Source organism: Drosophila teissieri, chromosome 3L, assembly GCF_016746235.2.
Source record: "Drosophila teissieri strain GT53w chromosome 3L, Prin_Dtei_1.1, whole genome shotgun sequence".
In the NCBI taxonomy this organism is placed as follows: Eukaryota; Metazoa; Arthropoda; class Insecta; order Diptera; family Drosophilidae; genus Drosophila; species Drosophila teissieri.
This window is the reverse complement of record NC_053031.1, coordinates 16599968-16619236: the sequence shown is the minus strand read 5'-3', so window position 1 is coordinate 16619236 and position 19269 is coordinate 16599968. Positions and strand designations below refer to the sequence as shown.

At 44.0% G+C, this 19269-nt stretch overlaps 1 protein-coding gene across 2 annotated transcripts in view; it reads right to left on the bottom strand.

Annotated features, from left to right (window-relative positions):
- Window positions 1–19269, bottom strand: part of LOC122616501 (ecdysone-induced protein 74EF) — a 62339-nt gene that overhangs the window by 14725 nt on the left and 28345 nt on the right. Inside the window, exon 1 of one of the 2 annotated variants that reach the window (XM_043791975.1) lies at window positions 559–2449. The exons of the other annotated variant lie outside the window; for it this stretch is intronic. Within the exon in view, the coding sequence (XP_043647910.1) occupies window positions 559–1648 (1090 nt within the window). The 5' untranslated portion in view covers window positions 1649–2449. Of the gene's footprint in view, window positions 1–558; window positions 2450–19269 lie in introns of those variants that run through there. 2 annotated transcript variants of the gene reach the window in all.

Below are 19269 nucleotides of genomic sequence, written 5' to 3'. Positions count from 1 at the left end.
TTTCTGGCTCTTGCCAAATTGACATTTCACAATTTTGGCCAGTGAAAGATGGGGGAGTTTTTTTCGAGGCTGATTCATTGCCACTTAAGCCCCCGTTTGTACAAAAACCAAATTAATAGTCACCAGAAATCGAGACGGAATTCAATGGAAATTCCTCCAAATGGGATTTCTTCCATTTAAATTAGAAGTATACAAATAATTGAATCTGCATTGAAATTTTAAGTAGAACGGTTACCGGGAATATGTTTTTCTGTTCTAAAAATATATGTTTATAACGTATTTAGAGCCATTAAGTTACGTATGTACATCTCATAACATATGTATATTCCACTTAGTTTATCGAATGAATATTTAATTTAGTTAGAATGCACATTTCAATATTTCAATAAAGTAAGGAAAATTCATCAAAGATGATACTAATTATTTCAATCAGGTAATTATCCTTTTCAAGAATTCAATTCAAGAATTCAATCTAAAGGGTTTTAAGTGCACTAACAGAACTGATAGATTGTACATATTCCTTATCGAAACATTTTAGGTTAAAAGTGCGCCACTTACAATATCGCTTCATCAAGCTCTTCTTGTAGGCCGCCGACCTCTCCGCCTTGCGTTCCGGCTTGAGGCGCATCCTCGCCCGCTCGCACTGCGCGGAGTCGTCGGATTCCGTGCCGGAGTAAGTGCGTCCCCGTCGGCGGCTGGCCGCCGAGGCGGCAGCGGCGGCTGAGGCGGCTGCACTGGTGGCTCCGCCCAGCGACAGATCCAGCGGCGAGTCGTAGCCGTTCTGGTACTGCTCCAGCAGCTCCTCGTCCTCGGCATCCGCTTCCACGTCCGCATCCGCGTCATCCACATCCTCCAGCGTCTCCTCGTCCTCGATGTCGCTCATGGGCTGCTGGTGCTGGTGCTCGTGTTGGTGCTGATGCTGGTGCTGCTGCTGCAGAGTGGGTGCTGCGGTGATCACCGAGCTGCGCTGCAGCTGCTGCTTTCGCTCCCAGAGGATCTTGGACACGTCGTCCAGGGTGCTGCGCGTCTTGTCTGGCGAGGAGGAGGGAGAGTGGTGGTGTTGCTGCTGCTGCCTTAGGTGATTATAGAGCACTTTGAACTCGCGACAGTCCGAGGCTACGGACTCAGACTCCTCTTCCTCCTCGGGAGCGAGAGGCGATTTGTTGGACATCTCTTCTAGTGACTCGGGGACTTTGGTGGACGCAACTGGACTTGGACTTTGCCGCGCCAACACTGACTCGGTATCAACTATGGCACCTGGTTCCTCTCCATTAACCTGTTCCGGCTCCTTCTTCTCCTGCCGCGACTTCTCCTGCTTATCTTGGTCTTTCAAAGTGGGATCCTCTCGAGTCTTGGGCTGCTGCTCATCCTCCTGCAACTCAGCCCCTGCTGGCGGCGAGGCTTCTGCGGGCGCGGCGGCTGCCGGCGGTGGAGATGTGGGCGTCACGGGCGAGGCCACTGGCGTGGGCGTGGCCGAGGACAGCGAGGAGCTGGAGGAGGATGATGACAGCGACAGCGAGGAGGAGGAACTCGAACTGGAACTAGAGCTGGAGCTGGAGCTGGAGCTGGACACATTGACAAGCGATGCCGCCGCCTGGCTGGCGAAGTTGTGCGCCGAGGCGGCCACCAAATGTTGCACCATAATCATTTTGCACGACGCGGCGTATGCGTGATGTCTGCGTTAATGGGTTTGGCGATATTGCGTATACGCAACGTTCTACACTCTAGACATGATTCTTATGTCTGTTTTTTTGGGGCTTCTAATTTTCTTGGTATAAGAATTGCACTAAGTTTTTGCACTCGGTTCGTTGCTTGTTTGTTTGTTTGTTTGTTTGTTTGTTTGCTTGTTTGCTTGTTGGTTTATTGTTACTTCTTTACGCTTGAGGTATTTGTTTGATTTCGAAAATTGATCAGGTTTTGAACTTTTTTGCACTAATTGTGGACGTTTTATATGCTAACATTCTCGCTTAAACTTAAACACATTTTGCTATATTAGCTATTACATTTTGTTTTCCCGCGGGTCAAACATTTGCTTGTTGCTTGCTTCTGTTTCTCTGGTATTCTGTGTGTGTTTTGGCTGTTGAGTTTTACTCTGTTTTGGGCCGCTAATTCGTCGCTCGCCGCGGCACGTCATTTATCTCTTACGGTATCAGCAAAACTAAAATCTAAAGTCAGCACAAAAACCGCTGCGAGTGTTTGTTAGGCGCAAACACCGAACAACAAACGTCGGCTTCGACGTCAGCGCCGGCAGCGACGCCGACTGCGATGCTGCGGCTGCAAAAGCGCGCGCGCGCCCCACTCACCGATGCCCCAATACCAGTGCACCAGTTCCCCGCTCACGCTCACGCACACACACAGTCACACGGACGCACGCACCGCGGGAGAAACACACACTTGCACAGGTGCAAAAGAGCCAAATCGGCGGACTGAATGGGGCTCGCTCGCTCGACTCGCTTACGCCGACTGAACGACTGAATCGACGGCACGACGTTGCTGTCGCTGCTGCGCTGCCGCTGGTATTGCGAAAAACGTTGCGAGAGAGCGCAAAAATGGCAAACAAACGTAATCGCGGGGGAAATGCAGGGGAAGAGGGGGAGAGAGAGCACGAATGTTTGGAGCTCTCTCTGCCGCGTCTTCCTCTTCCCCGCACCGCCCCGCTGTTGCATCGGTGTGTGTGTGTGCACGTTTGGGGGATTTGTGTGCCACATGCGCATTTGCATGCAATTCTCGGGGGGATTTTGGTGGTGCCCCCGGGGTGGGGATGGCGGCGGGAACGGGGGGCATCCACAGTAGCAAGTCCCTCAAGAATGTTGTCAAGTTAGGATTACTTTTAACTGCACAGGGAAAAATGCATTGCCGCTTTGGGACTTAATCAAATGCGTCATTAATTTGAAACATTTTAGATTTTACTTAAATGTACATATGTATGTACAGTGTGTATATATGAGGGTTGGCAAATATTTGCAATCTCAATGAATTCAAAGCAAAAGTTTTAAAACACCATACAAAGAAAACTATCCGAAGTCTCTTGAAACTCCTTCAAACCAAGGCCCTAAAATGGGGAGTTATCAGTAGCCCAAGATGAACATTCTAGATATTTTTGTAACACTATACATTAATAAAAAAAACTCCCAATAAAGTTATTAAATAATTAAGATTAAAATAATACAATCGGCATGTCAGAAATGTGATAAATAGGAAAACCTCTTTAATATCAAAACCTATGTTAAGAAATATAATGAACTCAATTTCCATTAAGGGAATTACGGCATTTTTCCCGATGCCCCAACAAAGGCTGATTATTTCCCCTTTAAGATCATTGCACATTGCGAGCGATTAAAACTAAAAGTAACACAACAATCCACAATCCACCAGCCAGCGACCCAGACCCAGTGCTCTCCACTCTCAGGGCTCCACTGCCCCCCTCCCTTTCTTCCGCTCCTTCATCGCGTCCTCTCTTCTCCTCCGCGATTCTCTGGAGAAGGCTATCGGTGGCTCGCCAAATGGGTCAGGCCCCGTCAAAAGGGCTAAGCGATCATCTGGTCTATGTTTTTGCAAGGCGGAGAGGAACTGAAAATGGGACGAGCGAAAGGGGCGAAGGACGAGGGGGAGCAGATTGGGTGGCTGCACAGGAAGGGGGCGCAGGAGAGCGGACGTCGCTGCTGCAATCGACACGATTATGACTCAATGCAAGTGTATGTAAGCGCTGCTCTCCGTCTTTGTGAGAGCGCCAGCAGCACTCTCTCTCGCTCGCTCGCTCGCTCTCACTCTCTTTTTGCTGTCTGTCAGTGGAGCAAATTTTCACTTTCCGTTTGCTTAGTGTTGTTGGGGGCCTTTCCATTTACTTTGCCGATTGCAATTCAAGTGTGCGAGCGGGAAGGAAGCTCTCTCTCTCCCGCTCCTTCCCTCCGTTGGCATATAATGTATGTTGCAAATAAAGGAAGCAGAGCAAGTAGACGGCGATGTAGAAGAAGAAGCAGAAGAAGACGGAGGAGCGGCAGAAGGAAGAGTTTTGTTTTTAGAAATAGCGAGGGCGTAGACGCAAGGGGGTGGGTCGGCACATTTGGGGGGCATGGTGCAGGGGGCGGAAAAGGAGGCGGCAGGCAGAAGAAGGAGAAGCTAAATGAGGCGACGTCGACACAGACATACTTTTGCAATAGCTCTTTGTCTGTGTGCCCGTCCAAGTGCAATAGTGTGTGTGCGAAATGAGTCCAATGTACCCACAACTAAGGGTGCACTCACAGAAACCAGCTATAAGATTAGAATTTTAATGGGAACTCGTGAAATATTGCAATTTTATTCATTTAATATTATTTCCTTGCATAAGTCAAAGTGAAACGAATCTGATAATAATGTTCCTAGAATATGTATATATAATATTTTCAAGGACAAAAACATAACAATTTAATTAAGAAGACTTTGTGCGGATTATAACAAATTAATAGATATTATTATTATAAAATTATTATTAGAGGTTAGATATTTTATAGGCTTAAGTGTTTTCTAAAAAAAAGTATAAGACTTAGCAAATGCAAGGTGCAAGTTATTTTTAAACAATTTAATGTATATTCCTTGCATAACTGTGCAATTTCTCTGCGTGTAAGATTTAGCAACAAAGGCGAGGGTTTGGGACTAGTAGAAGAATGGATCTGGGGAAATGTTTGGGGTTAGACTGCCGCCGACGGCTCCTTTTGCCAGAAGAAACAGCCAAGCGAGGGGACTGAGACAGACAGACAGAGAGACAGACAGACAGCCAGTCGTAAAAGAATTTGTTGAAGAGGAAGCGCATTAGGTGGCTCTGCTCCCCCCGCCTGCTGGAAGCTTCCACCTCTGCTGCTGCGTGGCCACGGCTCCTTGACTCCTTCGGACTCGGAATGGGCGGCTTGGTTTGGGTGCTGACTGTGTAGTCGATTCATGTTTCAACAGAAGTCATTGAACAGCTAACGACAAATGCGGCACACTGGTTGATTCGCATGGAAACTAATCAGCGCGTTGGAGATAAGCAATAGCTTGCATCAAAGATAAGCATCGGCATGCGTTCTAATCTGCTAAGGCAGCTAATGCAGTTAAGTATGCTGAAGTAATACGCCAGAGATAAATGTATCTTGTGAGGTAATAAACGTTGCGTGATAAAGGAGTTAGGGCTTTAAAGAATGTCAGCTTTACCAAAGATTAATCCGCTTCACAACTGTGAATTTTAATGCAAATTTGTATTAGATAAGAAGGACAATATCAATTACCAAAATGTTAACTAAGATTTCGACGACGGAAGCAAATGATCCTGGCGCCACTGTGCTAAGCTGGACGACAGCACAAGCGCCACCTACCGCCAGACAGGCGGACAATGGGCAAGGAGGATGTCGGAAATGTATAAGCAGGGCAACAGTTTGGGGTTTCGGTTCGGGTATAGCTTTCAGCACAGCCCCACCAACGCACACCAGCACACACAACACACACCAGCACACCAGACAAACCAACTGTATATTGTATATTGTATATGCTATATTGAGCGCAGCGTCATCCAGAAATTTCGTCAACAGAGCAGAGCAGAGAAAAGCAGTGGAGCAGCGTCGGCGAGACGAGTGTTTCGGTGTTCGTTGTAAACAGCAGTGAATGACCTCATATCATCTAATACACGCGCCGAGCACTCAAACCCACCGAATCACCGAATTTTGTCGCACTGGTCGCACTGGTGTTGTGTGGTGTGGAGCTTGTCACTCCTCGAACCGAACGACCCAGCGACTAACTGACAAAGCGACTTGACTGACTAACCTGCAGACTGGAGCTAAAAGCTGGAACAGAAACGGAATCAGAATCAGAATGAGAAACAGCATCACAATCACAATCGCCATCTCCGCGCCTCCCCATCCTGCGCCCCATCGCCAGATTACGATGGCAACGTCAGGGCGACAGAACCTGCTGCTCCTCCTCGCTTTCGCACCAAAGCAGTCTAAGTACACCAGGCGAAATGTCATCCCACAGTTGCAGTCAACTGGATGTTGATCCTAAGTTATCAAACAGCTATCTTTGAAGGCATAATGAATGACTTATTCGATGAGTGGTTTAAAAAGTTCACCTTAAAAGATACTACGATATTTAATATATAAGTATCTCAGATACTAAAGATACTTTAGTTTACTAAGTTTAGTTTTTTAACGTTGTGGTTAGGATCCATCCCTTTACTTGCTTTCCAATTCTCCGTTTACTTGTTTATATTTTTGGCTCAGTGGAGAAGCAGAAGCAGAGCAGACTTTGTAATTGTTACAGCTTCACTTGGGGGGAGGGGAAGTGGGGGCAGGTCTTTGTTCATAGCTCGTAATCTTGCCGAAAATTGTCCGTATAGTTTCTTTGTCTCTCCAGAAAAATGGATGTGATTCCACAGAGGGAGCCTCGTGGGTTAAACGAGCGACGTTTATAATGTCGTCGAATTGATGATTGCGACTTTGATGCTCGACGAGATTAGGAAGATGCTGCAGTCTGATGGATACCCGATATCAAGTGCAAACTCGTGACCTGTTGTCGCATGGAACTTTAATGCTCGACTTGATGGCAAACTTACATTGTCAAAGAGCGTTTTCTGATGAATTGGCGAGCAATCTATGGATGGCTTAAACTGATGAGTCAGATACAAGCGTGTATTCTGTTTTATATGTCTGAGCTCTATTGGGTCTTGAGTGCACTTTGAAATCGAAACGAATTGCATATTCGGCTTGCGTTCAAAGCTTTCTACAAATCTTCAGGAAGTTTCCACAGTCGCCCAGAGAAAGAGTGAAAACAGTGAACACATGTTTAAATGGCATTCACCTTTGGTGCAGAAAATTAAAGCAACAACCAGAAACATCTCAATTCAGCGCTTTTTCATTATCACTACGCCGAAGCCTTCAGCCAATTGTTTCCCCATCATTGTTTCAGCCGTGAGCCATCAAATTGGCGAAAATAAAACCACAGTAGGTGCAGCATGCTCTTGACCATCAGCAGCGGCAAAAAAGAACTCTGCACTCAGACCGCAGAAGCCAAAAGCCCAAAGCAGCCGCAACTGCACACCGCTTCATCTTTAATGGCGGCGGCCACGGGGCGTATGAGTAATGCGCTTGCTAGATTTGCATGTAAAGCGGCCATTACAAGTGTCAACTTCTTCGGGCCGCCAGCAGTACTACTTAGCGGTAGACCAGCACCTTGACCGCGACTTAGGCGTGCGAGTTCTTAACTTGTTATTGAAATGACGTACAAGCAGCAGCCACATGCTAAACACATGGCGAAGAACTCAGCAAAAAGATCAGAGTGCAGCGGAGACTTCTCATCATGATTAAGAATTGTGATGATGGCGACAAGTTTTTGGCGCTGATGCTGGCAGTTTCTACCAGCCAATGTCAATGGTATGAAAACCACTGTTTTTCGCTGCCTGTCTGTCACTGCCAATAACGAGAGACCAGCCAAGAGATTGTTGTTCGGCGGGGGCCATCTAAAATCCCATCCCATCCAATCTCATCCAATCCCATTCCATCCTAGGCAATGACATCTACATCCAAGCTGGAGTCAACTTTTATGCGTTTTAATTAAACGAAATCGAAAGCGCCAGACAGACCAGACACACCAGACGGAACCGACGGACACGACGGACGCGACCGAAAGGAAATTGCTGATTGTGCTGCATGCAACAGTATTCCGCTGCTCGCCATCGCAGTAACTGCTTTAACTGCTTTACTGCTCATTTGACCAGCAAACCCAGCTAGCTGCACTTGCACTTGACAACGAAAATGGCACAACAACATCGACAGCGGCAGCATGGAAAACTCCAAGTGGTAGCTGGAAAAACTCGTCGCTGTCGTCAGCCGCAAAACAATGGCATTCATCCTACATTTTGGCCCGAAAACAAGTTGCTCATACGCCCCATTGGCATTGTTTTGCTTTTCCTTTCTGCGAGCCAGCCAGCCACCCCCCAAGTGCCGCCATTTCGGCTTCAGCTGCTGCACTTGCACTTTCTTTTTGCATTATGGTCTGGGGAAAAACTTTCGATTTTCTCGCTTATAAAAACAGAGAAAAACTACAGCAACAACAAAAGAAAAACACGAAAATATTTCGCTTGGCAAGAAAAAGAAAATGAAAGCGAAAATGCGAAATGGAAACGCGCAGCAAAAAGCAGGCCAATCGATGGGGCACGGAGGGAAGCTGAAACTGAAACTGTGGCTGAAGCCGAAGCTGATGTTGCAGCTAAAGACCTGAAATGTGTTAGTTGGCGACTTCCAATTGCAGTCTGTCTTGGCCTGGGACCTGCCGTCAATTGCGCTAAATGGCAGCGGCAACAGCAACAGCAACAACATCAGCCAACCAACACCAGCAACATGCAACATTTATGCTCAGCGCAGTTGGCCATTTGATTTGATGTGGCAAGCATAATGGGCTCCAGCTGAGTGCCACATGCAGGTCCATGTAGACAGGCCCTCGGGGCAGCGTCATGAAAACTAATGGAACAGCCGAAGCTCGGACGTAATGGGGATGCGGATGCGGATAGTATCTGCAGATCGGGTTCTTTGGGAGCAGCTCGAGGGGAACTATAGAAATGCATTGCGCATAAAGCTTAACTAGCATTGTCTTTGACTTTATCAGTGTAATGAAGAACAGGACATTTTCTTTGATGAAGAAAATAAATTAGAATTTAAATAAAAAGAACAATATATCACATCTAAAATAGTGCAGAACTATTCTCAGTTAACAATCACTAATTTAAGTCAGAACAATAAAGTGTTAAAAAGAGTTAATTATTTGTATACAATGTTTTATAAATGTTTATTAATTCAGAATTTAAGTAAAAAGTAAAAGATAAACATTTAGTATAATATAATGCCTAACTCTTCTTTGTTCCCAATCACTAATTTAAGTCAAAAGAAAAATGTGTTAAAAAGATGAAATCAGGATTAGGAATCAGGATATAAGTGAAAAGAAAAATATACAACATTTAAAGAAGCGCTTAACTATTCATAGTTATTAGTTCACTAATTTAGTTCAAAACAAGAAATATTTGCAAAGATTAAATTACAAATAAAAGCAACAATTTTATACAAATGTTACAAATCAGTATTTAAGTAAAAAGAAAGAAAATATGTAAAATTTAGATCAATGCTATTCAACTATTCTTAGTTCTAAATTAAATTATTTAAGTCAATACAAGAAAGTGTTGCAAAGATTAAATTATTTGTATGCAATTTGATATGAAAAGGATAGTCCAATAATTGACTGCTAAATAAATGTGGCTTATCTGTATCTGCAATCATGTTCCCCCGACTCCCCAACTCGATTAGCTGATCAGATCATAAGCGCTGTCAACTTGGCCACAGCGAACTTGGCCCACTGAATGTGGCCGTTGTCGTTGAGCCCGTCAATTAGCGGCAGCAAGAGGCAGTGGTAAAAAGCGGAGACAACCGCAGATGTGAGAGAAAGGAAAAGCCACCAGGTTGGATGACCAAGCCACAAGCCACAAGCCACTGCAATGGCCAGCGATGGCGAATCTCGCGATTCGCATTTGTATGCAGCGCCATTCGAGCATTTGAGCATTCGGCCATTTGGCCATTTGGCCATTCATAATGAAAGTGAATTTCGTATGGTTTTCCTCGCTGGCTCTGCTTGGCCGTGTGAAGCCAAGCATCGATCTGCTGGCCAATTTCTAATGCTGCACAGTGCACACGGCATGGCTCGGAGTTTTGCTTTTGGCCAAGAGCAAGGCAAAACCAGAAAACCAGTTGCCAGTTGGCAGTGGTGGCCGGGTAAAAGTGTCTTAGTAGGACGCTTTTGGCATCGTCATCGCTCGGATCCGATGCATCCGATGGATCGCTTGGTTCGCCTTGGATCGGATCAGGTAACACTGACTGACTAACTGAGTAACTGACTTCTTGGTCATGCAACGAGCGTATGCAGAAAACCAAAGGAAAAGCGAAAAGAAAACGCAGCTGAATGGCCACATGTGGAATGGCCAACAGTTTCACATTCGCCGATTTTCTTCTCTTCTCTATTATTTTCCTTTCTTTTTTTGGCTTATTTTGTTTACATTATATTTGATTTTTTTTGGCACAATCATGCACAAACTGCAACGTCCACGTCCGTGGCGGAAAGTATTTATTTTAATTAACAAATCGCGTTGGAGTGCCGAGAGTTGGTTGCTCGATTTTCAATTGATTTCCGAAAGCCATCAATTTGAATTTTACTTTCGCCGACCAGACAGTTGATCTGAAGTGTCAACTCGCTGCAGTGGTTGACCAAAAAGGGGGTTGCCAATCAATTTGTTAATGAACCTACTAGATAACTTTATCGAATACACGTGTGAAGTTTATCTTAGTAGCATATTCTGCTTAGAACCAAACACTTTTAGATATATTCTGCTTAGAGCCAAATACTTTTAGAAGAACATAAATGCCAATAATACCAAACATTTTACACTTCAAAAACAAAACGAATTCGAATAGTCTAAGTAAAGCCCCTGTAAATGTATATTAGATCTTCAAATGCGCATTTTTATTCATGATTATAACCCTTATATGAAAACTTCTTCATTTGAGTCACTTAAAAGGGTCACAGTACCTTCCAAAAGTATTCTCCAAGTGCATTTTCGATTCCCCCCGCTGCATATCCGCAACCTTGTCCACAAGTCCACCAATTGACCCCGCCTCACCCCGACGCACTGCATCCAAATCCTTCCCAGTGCGGACCCCCCGTAGATGGTCGGCTTCTAATGAATATTGAAATTCAATGGAAGCACTTTTCTCGAAGTCTCCCGTCTGCCGTCCGTTGTCCGCCGTCCGCCGTCCGCCGTCTGCCGTCTCCGTCGCTCCGGATTCGTTGTCTCGCTCAGTGTCAGTCGCCAAACACACAAAAGTTGATTAAACTGCACAATAACAAACGGCAACAACAACTACAACGGCCGTTTTCAAGTTCAACCTATTGTGAGTCCGCCAGATACGAACGTGAATTCAAAAGAGCATTTCGACTGGAAAATTCCCAAAAAAAAAACAAACACACACACAAAATAAAACAAGAAGAAAAACCAAATAATTCATACTTATAATCGAAAGCAGCCAACCAAGCGGGAATTGCAGCAAAAAGCGGCAAAAAAGTTACATTTTCACAAGCCAACAAGTGCAACATAAGTCGCAAGCGAAATTCTCACACATTATCAAGCGTTGATTACCATCGAAAAGTGGAAAATACAACGAGCTCGCCTATAAAAACTATTAACTAAAAGTGCAAGCTCAAAGCCTCCTCTGCTTTGTATCTTATAGATACAAAAATGTTTTTGTTGCGTTTGCCTTTGCATTGCATTTGCATTTGCTGTGTTTTCGTGCGTTTTATTTTCATTTTCATTTGGCTTTTCGGTATTTGTTGTTTGTTTACGTGTTTTATTGAAAACGATTTTCAATGCCATTATAATGCACTTTGTTTGCGTGTGTGTGTGTGTGAGTGTATCCGAGTGTGTGTCCGTGTGTTGTAAACGCAAGCAAAGCAAACGTCCGTCTAACTGTACGGCCGTCAACCGCAGCCATTGGGGCAGCGGCGTTAGAGGCAAGGCGGTACGGGGCTTTGGTTAGCGCAGCGGTCAGGGGAGGGGGAGGGGTAGGGGGAGGGGCAGCGGTTGGGGTTGGGGCGTACATGACGACGGCGACGGAAGCAGCGCAGTCAGCGACAGCGTCGACTGCAACCGCTCATCCGCCAGACGATTCGCTAGTAGTGACTACTGCTAGAAATTGCACGAGGGTCGCAGGGAAATGGAAATGTATCTTATCAGTAGTGTCTACTACGAAATATTACGTTCCAGAGATTCGCAAGTTTTAGGTTCCTTAATAACAATGGGTTTGAAATATTTGTCTAAATTCCCAAATAGAACTGCTAAATAGAACTTCCTAATGATTCAAGGACCTTTCGCCACATATTCATTTGTTCATATGTGGTATTTTCAAGCAAATTACTTCTGTTTTCAATTAATTAAACTATTTTCAACTATTTATCTTATTTCTTACTGACTCAAAGTTAGGGATATATGTATGTACGTGAATGTATAAGGTTAAATTTAACCACACCTATATAATAGATATAAGTTGAACTACGTTAGAACTAAGTTACAGTATGTGCAAAAAAGTTAACAACAAATAAGGTTTTCAGAGCAAACAAATGTTGGGCTAGGCAATGGCAAATGAAATGATTTAAAAGGAATTGAGGTAGGTTAGTTTAGAAAAAAACACGAAATAGTGCAACTGCAATCAAGAATTGAGGTAGGTTGTAATCAAAACAAATTAAGTCGCTTGCGACAGCCTGTGATATGCTTAGTATAAAGTGTTGTAGTTGCCAAAAAGGTCAACGAATCATTTACCATGATCCAAAAAAAGATTATTGAGGAATTTTTAAATGTTTTATATATTTTTCATGTTATATTCTTAGTTTTTATTAAGAGCATAGCTAATTAAAACCTGTTCAATTGGCGTAGGATGTTTCTGGTTGTGCCACCACCATCCACTTGGCTGCCCCACCCAGCCGGCGATAATCGGGTCTTATTAGTATGTTGCCAAAGGAAAGTTTCCACCGACATGGATGGCCGGCAAATTGATCGTGCAATAATTACTGCATAGCAGCCAGTTCACTTGCAAGCTGCAAGTTCCAAGTTGCAAGTTGCAGTGGCAGCAAGCTGATTTGGATGTGGATGCTGCTGCTGCTGCTGTGATTTTCTTACAGATGCTGGTGATGATGAAGTTGTTGCTGCAAATGGAAAGCAACGAGAGGGAAAGTGTTGCCGCTGCGGCTGCCGCTGCCAGTTGGCAGTTTTCATTTTCCATGGCATGCCGCTAATAATACCAATCATAATGGCGCATAATAGACACACTGACATTGAAACGGGGCGCACTGTGGCGCACTGTGGTGAGTGTGGGAGTGCCAAGGGGCAGGCGGACTGGCAGGGGAGTGGAGTGGCGGACAGGCGGACAGAGTCTGCTGCCAACACGGTAGCCCCAGTGAGATCGATTGGCATCGTCGATCATAGCCAGCAGCAAATAGCAAATAGCAAAAGCAGCCAAAGCAGCAAAAGCAGCGCTGCAGCAGCGTCAAATTTTGCAATTGCAATAGCAACGGCAACGCCGACGACTGCAACGACATTCAACCGATAGAAGTCAAAGTTCTGAGAGAAGGCGACAGATAACACGTCACTTGACTCGAATGGGGACATGGACAACATGCGTGCCCCCCCCCGCCCCTTCCATTCCGTTCCGTTCGCCAGCAGCAGCAACAACAACAACAGCAATTGCATCTAAAAGTGCAACTAGAACAGCAACTACGACAACGGCGACTGCGAACACGACGACGAGTCCGGCACTCGCCGCTGCCACTCGAGAATCGCAATGAGTTGTCGTTAGCTTCGCCATTACCCCACGGGCAGTTCACTGGGTTCTCCTGGCCCCCAATGCCCCCCTGCCCCCCCTGACCACCCCGCCATCGCCCCCAATCAGGGCCATTCGCATAGATCTCAGGCACACTAAAAAAAAATAGCCTAGCAATTGAATCTCTTTCTTAAAGTGCAGATATTTTCAGAGATTTTAACTAGTTAAGAATTTTGATTATGAAAATATAGTTAAAAGCTAAACAAAATGTACATATATAAAAATCTTAAGAATTCCTGTACTTTCAATATTTTTAGTTTAATCTAATTAAAGTGTAAAGATGTGTTTTCATTTAACGCTGCCTGCTTTTGAACAGGAGTCCTTGATAGTAGTTTTATGCCAGATATTTACACATTTGTAAAAACTATCATATTTATATGCCTTCTATACCTTTTAAAGGTGTAGAATATAATATTATTCTAAACACACAATCAACTAGCAACCCCTTTCTGCCAGTGCACTCTTTGTTTGCAATTTCGCATTTTAGTTGATAGAATGTTGCGCGTATCGAACGCTGCCACCGCAAAATGTTGCAACGGGCTGAAGCTGCGACGCGGCGATCGATCGAGTGGCAAAGGGGGCGGTGCAGCCGGGGGCGGGGGCGTGGCTCGGTTAGCTGCGTTTATGGCCGTTTGTCGGACGGTAGCGCAACAACCGCAAAAAACTCATTTTTACAATTGAAATTGCTTGTTGTTGCTGTTCTGGGTTGAGTTTCGATCGTTATTCGTTTGGTTTGCTTTTCTATCAGCTTGGTTTTACTTTGTTTAAATTCCCACTGCGTTGCAATTGCAGTTAAAGCCAATTGCTGCTGTTCCTACTGTGTTTCTTGCCGTGTATTTGGAAGCCAATGTCTCTGCCAGTTGGCGATTGGCAAGGATAAGGGGTGCCATAAGCACTTTGAATGATCAAGAGTTACGGTTATGGGGTTTTTTAGTAAGTTATCTTTCTAAGGAAAAAATTCAAGGATCACTCGTAGACTAAGTAAACGAAAGGGTGAGTAGCTTCCGGTAATTTAGACAGACTGCAATAAAGTGTCATAAAATAATAACATTTATATGACTTAAAATTTGATAAGGTAACAAGTTTCCTATTATTCTGCTTTCCTGTTAAGTAGTTAAAAAGTGTGGAAATCTAAGACTAGATTCGATTGCGCATATTTCAGCACATTTGAGTTTCCTTGATAATAAGAGACCATTTTAAACCAATTAAATATTTCCCAACCAAGTCACTCAAAATAAAGCAAGATACAAAACCTAAAAGCATGCATTAGTATTTGAAAATGATCAGTCAATTTCTGCACAGACCTATAAACCATACAGATAAAGAAAAAGTGGCAAAAAAGTTGGCCCAAAGCACCCTGTACAGTGCAACTAACGCACAATTACCCACAGACACAAAATGCCTGCCAAGAGGCGGACAAACAGCAGTGCTCCCATATAGACAACGATGTGTATATATATGTATAAACACATTGAATGCATTTTATTTGCTTAGGCATATTTTTAATTTGCGAGGAAGGAGAACAAATAATGAGTGCCGCACAAATGGCACACGGAGCGAAAGAGACGGAAGAGTATCTGGTTGGCGAGCGAACTGCGAATTGCGAACTGCAAACTACGAACTGCAAACTGCAAAATGCGAACTGCAAACTGCAAACTGCAAAATGCGAACTGAGAATTGAGAACTGAGAACTGCAAGCGAAACGAACGCGAATGCACGAGTGCGGGCAAAATAATAATAGCAACAAAATTTCCTTTTCTAGGTCTAGGCCAGATGCACAATTACATTCTAAAATATGCACACAGCTGAGTGTCTATATGTATGTATCTCTATTTAAACATATATATACATCATTGGTGGGGAGCGGGCCAAGTTGCTGACGCTTGGAGCTTTCAGCGGCAACAACAGGTAACTTGGGACTTAGGGCCCCACTCGACTTCCCCATTGTATCGGCCTGCTGGCGATAAATGCCCATATTTAAATGGGGAACCTACAATTCCATATCCGCGATTATTCACCAACTTGCACTGGTCTCGTTCGCGGTTCCTGCCACCTATAAATATTAATATATGGGGGCACACGTACATATCTGTGTATCTGTATCTGTATCTGTATATAGAGTGTATCTGTGGCCGGATTATAGATGCACACAATGTAGTCAGACATCCGCCTAATATTTTCTGCAATCGAAGTGCCTGGTGGCATTGCTGTTTCACTTGGCTCTGCAGTTTTGCAGTCTCGCAGTTTCGCAGTTGCGATGTTGTTCTTGTGCACCTCTTACCTCTTACGCATAAAATGCTCGCTTTCGCTTTTCACAGACTGCGCATATCTGTTTATTCGCTTTGAAGGACAAGCCCCATGTGTCGAAGTGTCTGGGTGTCGATCTGCATACCGAGCTGCAACAAGGCAACCAGCGCAGCAAAACAATCTATTTACGCATAGACAATGTTGTAGCTTAACGATGAAAATTCGCTTTCCTGCGTGCTGCGCATACTCTTTCCTGCGGGAAAACTACTCAACTACATCTAGACTACATCCAAACTTATAAACCAACAAATATTCTCTTGAATTTGGCAGATTTCACTTCTAATAAGTACATTTCATTCTTTTCTCATCCGCATGGAACTTATTTCTTTTCCCGGATTATTTCGCAGGATAACATGAAAACATATTCGGTTTTCCTGCTGAAAAGTGCTTTCCATTCGCCATGGCACTGCCAATTAGTCGTTTGCATTTATGACACACATACGCTGCGAGACGGTTTTCCGCTTATTTTCCCCCATTTCCCGACACTCGCTAATTCGCAGTCGCCGCAGCGAAAAGGAGAGTGGAAAGAGACATGCATATCCGCTGCCGCAATTACACATAGATATGTGCTAGCATACATATATACTATATATAGTGCACATAGTATACAGTGCTTCGATTCCGATGTGTGTCGGCGCGATCAGAAGGCTAGACGCACCAGATGACGGATTGTGTGGGACTGACAGGAGGAAATAATTAGGGGCAGCCCTGCGATCAATCGGAAAATGCAAAAATCTGACGTGCTGTTTAGTTGGGCAGGATACGAAATAGCATTCCGTAAAATACCACGACATGACATGAACAGGCGGCTCTAAGTGTTGAGCCCATTTAATATAGAAACATTTTGTCATGATTTTATTAAATAGGAAGCTCAATATGTAAATAGATTTGTATTATCTAAAGTATTAGCCACAAATTTAAAATTGTTTAAAGAAATAGAGTAAGTTACCGAAAAGTTATTGAAGAAGGAGATATTAAATTTATAACATATTGTATCATTTTAGTGATTACCTGAGAGAACACAACTTCTTAGCTAAAGCATAACTATCTCAATCGATTAGAAACAAGTAAGTAAATATTATAAATATATATGTATATGTTAGAAGAAAAATGCATTTGAATGTCGATAAGTGGAAAACGCAACTCAACTCTAATGTATTTTAAATTGATTACACAAAAGGATAGTATATTTATCTTGATTGATCAACATACTGGCGCCCTTGCCATGTTAAGCAAATCAATCTTAGAGAAACTCATTTCCCATTGATCATCCACATAATTTTAACTACTCATTAAGATATTCTTTGAAATACCTATCTGCACAAAGTCAAAAGGTTTCGTTTTCTTCTAAAACACCTTTCTAATCCTAGGAAGCTCAGCTTGTGACCAAGAAAATAGGAAAATTTGGAAATCGATCATTAAATTGTTGTGCTGTGCAGCAAACAATCCGTTTGAAAAGTCGGAAAATGGGATATGCAAACAAGAAGCGACAACTCGGATGCCCCATGTTCGTGTGCTCACAGAATGTGTGTATGTTTGTATGTGTGCTTTATAGCGCCGCAGTAGATTCTTTCCTTCTACGATTTCGATTTCGATTGGGATGGGATGAGATGGCATGGGGTGTTGGGTGGATTGCAGGGGGAGGGGGAGGTGCTTTGGGTGGCGGGGGGATCGACGAGCATTGCAAAAGGGGAGCAAAGCAGCAGCGACCAGAGCAGAGCAGCGCAACTCAGAGCTTTCGCACACTGCGAACTGCTTATATGGCACTGCTCCCCATGTGTGTGTGTGTGTGTGTGTCGGGTTCGCGTGTATTGATATGCGCCGTGTGTGCGTTGGTTTGTTGTTTGTGTGTATGTACGGGCGGGTGCAGCGAACTAATTCAAGGCTGCATACCACACACGCTACGGCAAAAATAAAGCTATCGCTGTGTTTGTCGCGCTCTCTCTCGTTGCCTCCCTCTCTCACTCCGTCTCCCTCTCCGCCTCTCTCTCGCTGTTTGTTTTTGCTTGGCCCCCCACTCTATCTATCTCGCCGTCTATCTCTCTGCGCCTCCTGCTCTCGCTCTCGCTCGCGCTCTCTCGCTCTCGCGCGAACTGCATCTGTGGTCGTGTGCAAGACAAGTTCAGCGCTAAACATTCAAAGTCGTTGCGATGGGCAAAAGCGGGTGGTGCGGATGGCAGGGGGGCGGTGGAGGGTTGGGGGGTTTGGATCGCACCGCAGTCTGCGACTGAGAATTTTGTAAGGTTGTATCATCATCAGTTGCCGATGTTGCTGCCGCGATGTTGCTGCTTCTGCTGCTGTTGCTGTTGCTGCTGCTTTTGTTTTCGTTTCTGCCTGCTAACGAGATGCGACGGGCGGCACACGCTCTAATGCAATCAAAGGCCCAGCGCAAACTGGATCCGCAGCCCGGTTTAGTTCAGGGACGGTCTTGAAGACCCTAAGGGCCTAAAGCTAGGGCAATGAGTCTATAAAAGATGTATGCATCTATCTAAAATTTATCTAAATTTATAGGGAATTCCTCGCTTAAAAAACATTTATATCTTTTACTGCTTAAAAGTATTCTAATTTTCACCTTCCCATTGGGAACATAAACCGTTTTATGGCTTTAAACACATTCTGATAATAAATCTTATCTTCATTATATGTCCATATAAATAGAAAAGTTGTAAGAACTACGAAAGTTCTTGAAAATTGCACTTCTACTTTTATATGCTTAACTACATATTGCAGCAGTAAAGAAAAGAAGTCATAAATATTTTTACAAGCTTATCATTTGTTAGTAAATTATGTTCTCTATGCTATTTGCCATTATTATGGTATCATATATCATATAATATAATTTATCATATCATATAAATTGAAATTGTTCGGTTTAACACGGGAACACTTCAAGTGTTTTCCCTGTCGCCATTCGCTGAGCATAAATCGCAGAGAAAATGCAGAAATGCAGAAGATACATCTGCTTGCCCCATCTTTGTGCCACTGCTTCATTGTTTTCCCCGCTCTTCACTCGCTCCTCACTTTTCCGACGCGGCTGCCGTTGTTTTTGTGCCTGATGAGGTGAAGGTGAAAATCCGCAGCCGGCCCCCTTTCTATGGCTCCCAGAAACACAAAAACAGACAATAGGGATGCTGATGCCGAACTGGTTGCCGCTGTGGCCGCTGTGTTAATGGGTTACAGTGCAATTAGGACAGTGAGGGGGGAAATGGGGCGGCACTACTATTAAGTAGTGTGTGTGCTTTATATTGAATCTGATTAATATGTAATGGGGGCGCTTATGTATGCAACGCCTGGGGGGAAGTCCTGCGACTGAAGATTTCACAATGCCATTCCGATGGGGGAACTGCTTTGGAATAATCAAACGGATGAACTGAGATGCTTGCAAAAAAATAATAGTATAATAATAATACGACTATGCTAGCAGCCAAAGAAAACCTCGTAAAAGGAATCATATAATTGAAACAATTAATATTTACATTTTAGATGGACAGACAGTATATTTAAAACTAAGCCAAAAGTATCTGTAAAGACTTCTTAAATTTGAGTTTTC